The sequence below is a fragment of the Alligator mississippiensis genome, chromosome 4 (genome assembly GCF_030867095.1).
Source record: "Alligator mississippiensis isolate rAllMis1 chromosome 4, rAllMis1, whole genome shotgun sequence".
Taxonomy (NCBI): domain Eukaryota; kingdom Metazoa; phylum Chordata; order Crocodylia; family Alligatoridae; genus Alligator; species Alligator mississippiensis.
Genome location: NC_081827.1, coordinates 43,820,238 through 43,829,683, shown reverse-complemented (window position 1 = coordinate 43,829,683; position 9,446 = coordinate 43,820,238). Strand labels below are relative to the sequence as shown.

The window sequence follows — 9,446 nt, the reverse complement described above, 5'->3', positions numbered from 1 at the left end:
GCTAAACATTCCACTAAAACACTAAAAAAATAAAAAGAAACACAGAGGCCCTATGAATTACTATACATTTGTTTCTGATTTATTTCACTGAAAGCAATTTTTCTATATATGGACACAGGTTATAAAAAATTGCAGCTATTCATGTTTGAGAGCAGAAGCTCTGTTTGAAGCATTTAGTATCTTTCACTGTTAGTAGAAAAAGAAGTGCATGATTAAGTATTTGAGCAATAGCATATGGCCATGTTTTGAGGACTAGATTACAACACCCACTTGAAAAAGAGTAGAGTTAAGGTTAAAACTTTCATTTTGTATTTTGCCTAAGCACCCACATGAAAAAGAGTAGAGTTAAGGTTAAAACTTTCATTCTGTATTTTGTCTAAGTGTGTAAAAGTAATCTCTCATTGATATAGTTTCTTGCATTATCAACTATGATAACATACTTTCTCTTTAGAATAAAGAAAGTGGAAAAGAAAATAGGAGTTGAGGGTACTTACCTGCAAGAAGAGAAGGATCTGAAATGACCAATAACCAGTTTCAAAAGAGCCACTAGGGGCTTACCTCTGTTAGGTTCTATCAAAGTTAAAGGAAGTTGGATAGAATTATACTGTAAAGGACTAATTTTTACCCTAAAGCTGTGTGAAAGCCTATTAATGTCAATGGTAACGTGTAATCCTTAATTTTAAATAAATCCTATTAACTTGAAATTAATTTATCATTTTGACTTCCCTTCAGATTGTTTCTCAATAATTCAATCAATAAGTAGCTGCATTTTATCATCACTTAGAGTCTGTGTATGTCATTGCCAGACCAGTGATTTCAGTAGACTCTGGACTGCTGACCTGCTCAGTTCACGTTGCATTACTGCAGACACCAAAGCGTCTTGTTCTGATAATGTTAGTAGCTCCTCAAAATTACCGTGAAAGTGAGGGAATTACACCAAACATCTGTTAAATTGTTTTATTCCCCTCCCTCTTCGGCAACTGGGAATTAAAATATATTTTCATTATTTCCTTTCTATTGTTGCTTGAATACAAAGTGAGTATAATTATTCTTGTTATTTTATTTCCTGCCATTCCCCTCTGCTAAGTACCTAGGCTGGTACATTCTCCTGCTATCAGGCTACGCTAAATATGGTAATGGTCAGTGTGTCAATAATCCCCCCTGTTTAAGAGCCCTACAAACCCTAGTGATCTGACATTCTTTCTGTTCAGATGTCGAGCTGACGTCTGATGCTTAAAACAGAGCATGCTTTCATCCCTCCATGCATTGTCGTAACCCCTCTATGACTACTCTTAAAAGGGTGCCTCAGCTAGTCAGGGAAACAGTTGCTGACCAAACGAGATAGAGCCTATTTGATTCAGCCTTCCTGAATGCTTAATTTTTTCAACTTTATATCAGCCTGACCAAACAGGGCCATGTCTACCTTTGGCTACAGAAGAGAGCTTAGTAAATATGAAGACATTGATGAAGATGAACTCCTTGCTTCTCTGACTGAGGAGGAACTGAATGAGTTAGAGAGGGAGCTGGAGGACATTGAGCCCGACCGTACCCTTCCAGTAGGGCAAAGACAGAAGAGTCTGACAGAGAAAACTCCAACAGGAACTTTCAGCAGGGAAGCGTTGATGGCTTATTGGGAAAGAGAGACCAGAAAACTTTTCGAAAAGGAACGATTGGGTACATCTGAAAAGGTAGGCTCTTAGACAATTTACTCCTTCTTGGAAATATTCATTCTTCACTAAGTTTCCATCCCTTACCATTTTTATTTTCTTCCAATCCACTATAACGTTTTAAAGAAAAATTTTAGTGACACTATTTTACTAGAATGCTGTGTTAGAATGCTGTAATTTGGGTAAGAGCATTTTTGCTTTCTGTCTTGCAGTGCCTTAAAAACTATTGGGAAACAAAAATCCTGTAAATTAATTAGCATTAATTATTGAAATCATGATAGAAGAACAGTTGGAAATAATTCATGATAGAAGAACAATTTCATAAAATGAGGCACAAATTAGTATGTGCTGCTAGTGCAGTCACATAGGCTTTTGGATATGTTACCATTTTATTTGAATGCTAAGACACAGTTTTTATTCTTATCGTAAAATAAATTATCAGTACTGGTGTCTGAGAATCAATACAATAAGGATCAGGAAGAGAATTCTGGACTTTTTGCTAGAATATAAGTTGGGCAAGAAAGTGCAGTGGAGCCCATTGGGTCAGATATGCAGCAGCTGTAAATCAGCATAGCTTTGTTTCAGTGAATGGATGTATACCCATTAACACCAGCTGAGGATCTGTCCCCATGTCTGGTACCTTCAGTGAAACAGTTTTTTTTCGTATCAGAACAAAGCACTGAATCCTGGAGTAGATATCCAGTCAAACAACTTATTATTATAGTGCGTGTCATGCAATCTGTCCCAGGAACTTTATATCAATAACAGCACTAGATGCTAGTTGCTGACAGTGGTATAACTCAGTAAAAATAATTAAGAGCTCAATCCTGTTAGTTAATAAGTACATTTAATTCTCATTAATTTTGTGAGATGAAACCACCCACTACTTTAGAAAAGCTGTTCTCAAAATCAGACTCTAAATAAAAATCTGTTTTTTTTAAATGCCAGCTCCATAATTTTTCAAGTGCAGCATAGAGCTTTAAATGCATGAAACCCATTGATTTTACAGCTACAGTTCTATGCTGAGCAGTGATTATAAAGAGCTTGATTCTGCTGTCATTGCTTGCAGGGACAAAGTCTTCCTGATTTTAAGATTAAGGGTCATTGAATTGAGCTCCTAGGAGTTACAGTTAGAAGTGCTAACATTCAGGGTCCACAGACATCAGCAGTTTTATATCAGGAATGAATATCACCCTCTTTGCATAATAGATGTAGTGGTAACTTATAGGTAGGAAGAAATATTATCATTTGGTCGCATATAGTACCTGCTAGTCTAGAATCCAGAAACAGTTTACATTAACAGGTTTGCTGGTAACAGTGAGTTGCAATGCAGTGTCTATTATATGGGTAGCCACATTAGCTCACAGCCTTAGATATCTTGAGAGACTGACTCCTGGACATTTTTCAGCTGACTCTTTAATTGCCATCTGAGTTGCCACAAGAAATGGACTGAAAAGGCCTCATTTAGACCTCATGGGGCCTTGGTACACACCACAAAATTGGCCTTTAAAGTGGCTTAAATGCCCTTTTGCACTGCTTTAATGGTGTTGCTGTTTACACTGTTGGCGGCATATTGCATGTTAAATGACTTTCGGATGTAGCAAAATAAAACATGTCTGAGGTGTTTTAGTTTGCTACCTTAGTAGCCATGGAGGGAAGCACCGGGCCCCGGGCAGCTCAGGGGTTGTGCAGGCAGTCCCTGCAGGCAGGCGCCACTGGCGAAGAAAAAAAACCGCAGCAAGCCTGATTTTTATTTTTTTTCTCCCTGGAACTTTCCTGCCTGCCTGAGCTGCATGGGGCCCAGTACTTCTCTGCACGGCTGCGCTCCCCCTGGGACTCCTGGGCTGGGTGCCTGTGGGCAGGTGCCGCCTGGTGGGGTGCCGCTGCTGCAGTGGAGGGAAGCACTGCTCCACCCCCAGCTAAGGGGCCACTCAGCCCACTGGCAGCTCACTGCCCCCCACTCCCCCTGCCACTAGAAAGGCAGGTAAAGATTGGGCCTGACCCTTGTGTACACACCACGGGGGTTTACTTTGGTTTAAATTGAAGCGGGGTTTTTAAAAACCCACCGCTTCAATTTAAGGAGAATTAAACCAAAGTTAACCCCATGGCATGTACAAGTAGCCATGATGGGGTGTATCTCCATGAGTGCACATGTGTAGGAGTGTACATGCCCCATGAGACAAATAGTGGTGCCACATATTTGTGGCACTGCTCTTTGTCCTCCAGCACACCCCTGCATACATTCTGTGGCACATGGCAAATTGCTCTGGGTGGGGTAGGAGAGGCTGGGGCCAGCAACCTTACCTGGGGTCCTGGGAGCCTCCTGGGGCACCAGCAGTGCACCAGTGTAAAAAAAACCCAGCCACACTGCAAACTAGCACCACGATGAATGCTTTCATATGTGCTGCATGCAGTTTGCAGCACCATAAATCACACATGCATGCTTGTGGGGATTTACCCATAAAGGTCTCATTTTATTACTAACTCAGATTTCTGAGTTAGTAATAACTTCTTCCACTCCCACCCCAAATGGCAATATAATGTTAGTGTTGTGTACAAGCCTAACCCTTAAAGAGCTAATAAAAAGTATACTATTCTCTCCAGTGGAGGTGAGAGCAGTACCAAATGCATCCATAAATCTGAAAATGTTGACATTCCACCATCTGGTGTTTGTTAATTGAAATCTAGGAATTAAATCCTCACTCCACTGAAATCAGTTACAAACTCTTCTTCATTTCACTGAGGCCAAGATTTTTCCCTTCTTGTCTGTAACAATTCTGTATGGGGATGCTGCTCAAAATAACAGAGAGAAAACTACTAAAGAATTTCAAAGAAAACATATATACAATTCTAAACATATCACTGAAGTAAATGGTGAAATCTAGTGATGGATGGAAAATGTGAGCATTTAGTCCCCCATTTCAAAAATGAATTCAAGTAGGTTTTTTTAATTTGTTTTTGTTTTGTTTTTACTGAAGTCACTGAAGAAGCACAGTCAGTACATTATAAAGTATCTCTCATAAACATGAGCTCAGAGGCCATGTTGAAGAGTGTAGTATGAATAGTTAGGTAGCTAAATGCATGGTAATAAAGAGGACATTCTGAGAAGTTGCCAGTCTCATCTTTTACTCTTCACTGTATGCATAAAGAAAGCCCTGATCTAACAAATTCCACTTAGGTAGATTCCTGTGCTCACGTACAGCCCCACTGAAGTCAATGGATTCTTTACAGCATGAGATCTCCCACAGAGAGCTTGTTGTAGGGTCAGAGGGATGGCACCTGATCCTGTGAATTCTCTAACTGCCCTGTGAAGTATGCAGAGGGTTTACAAGAACAAGCCTCTAGCTGTAATGTTCACATCTTTTATTTCACTGCAGTTGAGCTTCTGTAGGCATCATAGTTAGTGTATTCTGTATGTGTCCTGCTGCAGAAATCAACTCAAGAGTGCAGGACTGCATTCAACATGTCAGTTCTAGAGGGATTCTTTTACTACTGACAAAAGTTTGTATAGCAATATAATTAGCAAGTGGTTTAAATGTTGGTTTTGACAGGTTTGCATTTTGGTACCACTTTTGCAAGAGTCAAAAACAGAGGCTTTGTAAGTACAGAGCATGGACTCAGTTCTTGGCTGGCATTTTAAAATGACTGACATGTTAATGGTACTAATCAGTATTTGTGAACTGTCTTTTTGGATTTCTAGACTTTAGATGAGTCTATCAGATTAAAAAAAATAATTAGGATTAGATTTTCTAATCAAAGAATTTATGGTCAACCATATGCAAAGGACCAGCATACAGCCTTTGCGAGACATATGCCTCTCATGCTCAAAATGGTGTGTAAGAGATTTTAACAGTACCTAAGCTATGTGCTAGTCTTGCACTCAGAGAGTTACCTTTTGCAATTTGTCCATATTTTTGAATACCAAAGTGAACTTTGGGATAGTTTGGATGTGGGTCCAAACTTGGCATAATGGTAATATGTATGTTGAACATATAGATATGAAGCATTAAAATGATGCTAAGAAGAGCACTGTGGACCATGTTTTCACAAACAACCCTTAAACGTGCACATTTCAAAATGTGCATCCAAATTGTTGGATGTATGACTATGGTAACTTATTCTGTTTGCACTTGAGTACTCTTGGGCCAAGGGATTTCGCCTTGGAGAATATGGAGGAGAATTCAAAAAGAATGTTAGGTCAGATCCATTTTTTCGTTCTCTTAAATTTCTATGCTTTTGTTGGTTCATTTTAAACTTTTAACATTAAGTTCAAATAGTTTCATTATAATAATGTTTAGAAAATTAATATAAAGCTTAATACTACTTCAATTGTGCTTAATACCAACATCTACATTCCTGTTCAAGGATTCAAAGGAAGAAGAAGATAGTTCAGAAGAAATTCAGGAAGAATATTTCACAGAAAGTAACAGTGAAGTTTCTGAGGAGGCATACACTGAAGAGGAGGAGGAAGAGGAGGAGGAGGAAGAGGAAGAAGAAGAAAGCAATGACTCCGAAGTGAAGCAAAATGCTGAAGTTTGTGAAAGGACTGTGAGCTCTGAAAGTGGCAGGAGTTCTGACCACATGAAACATAAGGAATGCAACAGCCATGAGGAAAATGAAAACCTTATCAATGGCCATAATGGAAGTGACACAGAAAATACGAGATCTCAAACAGGTGCCATCCATGCTTGTGGAAATCCAACCGTCATTGAGGATGCATTGGAAAAAGTTAAGAACAATGACCCTGCCACCACCGAGGTGAACCTCAATAACATTGAAAATATCACTATACAGATGCTTACACAGTTTGCCCAAGCCCTCAGGAACAACACACTAGTTAAGACTTTCAGTCTAGCTAATACTCATGCTGATGACAATGCTGCAATTGCGATTGCTGGCATGTTAAAAGTGAATCAGCATATAACTAGTCTGAACATTGATTCAAATTTCATCACAGGCAAAGGGATACTGGCCATTATGAGAGCTTTGCAACATAATAAGGTTTTAACAGAACTACGATTTCACAACCAAAGACATATCATGGGCAGTCAGGTCGAAATGGACATAGTTAAACTGCTGAAAGACAACACCACTGTGGTGAAGCTAGGATACCATTTTGAGCTTGCTGGACCAAGAATGAGCATGACAAGTATCCTGACTAGAAACATGGATAAACAAAGGCAAAAACGTATGCAGGAGCAAAGACAGCAAGAGCCTGGTTGTGAAGGAGCAATCAATCCAAAGACCAAAGCCTTGCAGAAAGGAACCCCTCGGTCCTCACCTTGCTCATCTCCTAAGAGCTCACCTTGGTCTTCTCCAAAACTCCCTAAGAAAGCTCAGCCAGTTAAAAGCCATCCTCCAGCTCCTGCTTCACCTCCTCCACCACCTCCTCCTCCACCACCCCTACCTCCTGTCATTTCAGAAAAGAAGACACCAACCAGGAATATAGCTGAGGTCATCAAACAGCAGGAAAACACCAAAAAAACCTTACAAAATGGAAAGAAAAAGAAAAAAGGCAAAAAAGGCAAAAAACATGAGAATAACATATTGAAAGAAATTAAAGATTCCTTAAAGTCAGTCTCAGACAAGAAAGCAGAAGAAGGATCACAGCCCTCTACCCGACCCTCTACCCCACAGAGGTCTCTTCATGATAACCTGATGGAAGCAATTCGGGGAAGCAGCCTAAAACAGTTAAGGCAGGTAAGTTGAAAACATATTTAAATAACTACTTTTGACTCAAATCTTGCACAATCCAAAACATGTAGCATTGATTTTTTTTTAGAGATATATTTTAGTAAGAGAACAATAACTATACTTTTGAGTTTAATTCTACCTCAGTTTGATAAAAATTAGGCTGCTGACAGAACCAAGCTTTAACTTTAATAGACTATACTCAGAGGAGGGGTTTTAGCTGTAGAGGTGAAAATATTGGGAATAAAGCAGAAATTTTACCACCTTTGGGTTATGATGCAAGAAAAAACCTCCTTCAGGAAAGACTTCCCCTCAGAAATGTGTTGTGAAATGAGCTTTGTTTCTTGCTATGTAGAAAACCCCCCACTGGTTTAAGTAGCTTTAATCCATGGAGGAGGAGACAGGACATTTAGTTTCCTTCATTAACAGAAAGAGTGTACTTATAAATAGTGGAATTCAGATACAAAGGAGATGGGCACCTTAGAACCTTATATATAAATCATCAGACCAGATAAGGATAGTAGCCAGAAAGATCAGACTGCTGCTTCTTTTCCACTCTATTGCAAATATAATGAGAAAAAACACACTGCTATCTTGTAGGTGGAGATCCCAGAAGCTCTTCGATAAAAGCATGGATTGATTATAGAAGAACCAAAGCACTACAGTGGGCAAGGGAAGGTTACTGACTTGTTGAACGGCGGTAACATAAGTTGTCTTGTGATGTTTCCAAAGTGCACTCTTAGATTTGAACAAAAATATTATCTTTTTACAGAGATAGACCTATTAAACACTAAACAATGCTTTAAGAATGCATAAGCCTTTTAATCTGTAAATATGGAAATAAACGTCTTTTTATATTTAATAAGATTTCTATTGCAGAAATAGCAGTTTATTTAGATATACTTTTCAATATCTGATTGCACACCATTGGACATGTTTTTAACACTGAGATGTAATGGTTTAGTGACCTGTGGTTTTTTTTTCCTTTGTTTTTTTTTTTCATTACTTTACAATAAATATTGTTTGAAGATTTTCAGCAACCAAAACAATCATAGTCCTGGGTTTCTGTGAGTTTAGAACTATCAGGAATAAAATTTCTGAGGATTGGGAAAGTCTTACTGCTCCTAGGATCTAGTGCAATGTGAAAGTATGTGATAAATACCAGGGGTGTGACAAATGGGCCATATTCAATTTGGATTCGGATTCAGCCGAAATCGGGGACAGTGATTTGATTTGTTGATTTGGATCACTGTCCCCGATTAGATTCGGCCAAATCCAAATCTGAAGATTTGATGCTGAATCAGAGAATCAGCGATTCAGCCACAGACATAACTTTAAATGTTTTTTCTACATATCTCGAGTTGCCAGGTGCGGCTCATGAATGCTGTGATGCTGGAGTGGATGGAGCATCCCACAGGTGTGTGGCCCCCCCACCCCCCCCGTGTACTGAGGGTGAACCTGGAAGTGTTCCAGTCCACTTCCGGGTCTGCCACTGAGTGTGCTGGGGGCCCCTCCCCCATACACCCTGGCTCAGTGATTGGCTGCAGGGGGACCCCTGGGCTCCCCCCCAGACCCAGGAGGCACTAGTCACTGAGCTGGGTCGGGGTGCAGGGGGTGGGGGGCCCGGTATACTCCTTGGTGGACCTGCTGCAGAGCACACTAGGCATCCCCCTGCACTCCTGTTGGATGCTCTATCCACCCCACCACCTCAGCATTCACGAGCTTCCTGGTACCTTGAAGTATGTAGAAAAAACATTTAAAGCTATGTCTATCTGGATCATCAAAACTTTCTGAATCTCTCTGAATCGATTCAGAAGGTTCTGATTCAATTTGGAGAGATTAAAGGGTCTCCTTTAATCTGAATCCTCGGATTCAGAGATTCAGCCACCGAATCAGGCCAAATCTCCACCAAATCGAATCAGTGACCGAAGCTTCACACAGCCCTAATAAATACAGCTACAATGGTTAAGTAGCAGTTGATGTAAAATTAGGCAGTGTTCTGAAAAGAAGGGAAAGTGTAAAGCCAATACAAAATCCCTTAAAGTTGATACATGGGAAACAACAAAAAGAAACTCATTGAGTACACAT

General features: G+C 39.8%; 1 protein-coding gene across 1 annotated transcript; it reads left to right on the top strand.

Moving 5' to 3' along the window:
* Positions 1–1,223: 1,223 nt before the first annotated feature.
* On the top strand, positions 1,224–8,395 carry LMOD2 (leiomodin 2). Its single transcript, XM_006268651.4, has 3 exons — positions 1,224–1,688; positions 6,033–7,367; positions 7,959–8,395. Exons 1-3 carry the CDS (start codon positions 1,416–1,418, stop codon positions 7,983–7,985), a joined length of 1,635 nt encoding a protein of 544 aa, XP_006268713.2. The 5' UTR covers positions 1,224–1,415; the 3' UTR covers positions 7,986–8,395.
* The last annotated feature ends 1,051 nt before the right edge of the window (positions 8,396–9,446 follow it).

Excerpts from the sequence above, each read along its gene's own strand:
- LMOD2 (XM_006268651.4), top strand. The coding sequence starts at position 1,416 with ATGTCTACCTTTGGCTACAGAAGAGAGCTTAGTAAATATGAAGACATT. Across the intron at positions 1,689-6,032 it reads GATTGGGTACATCTGAAAAG|GATTCAAAGGAAGAAGAAGA; the intron begins GTAGGCTCTTAG and ends TTCCTGTTCAAG. Across the intron at positions 7,368-7,958 it reads GCCTAAAACAGTTAAGGCAG|GTGGAGATCCCAGAAGCTCT; the intron begins GTAAGTTGAAAA and ends GCTATCTTGTAG.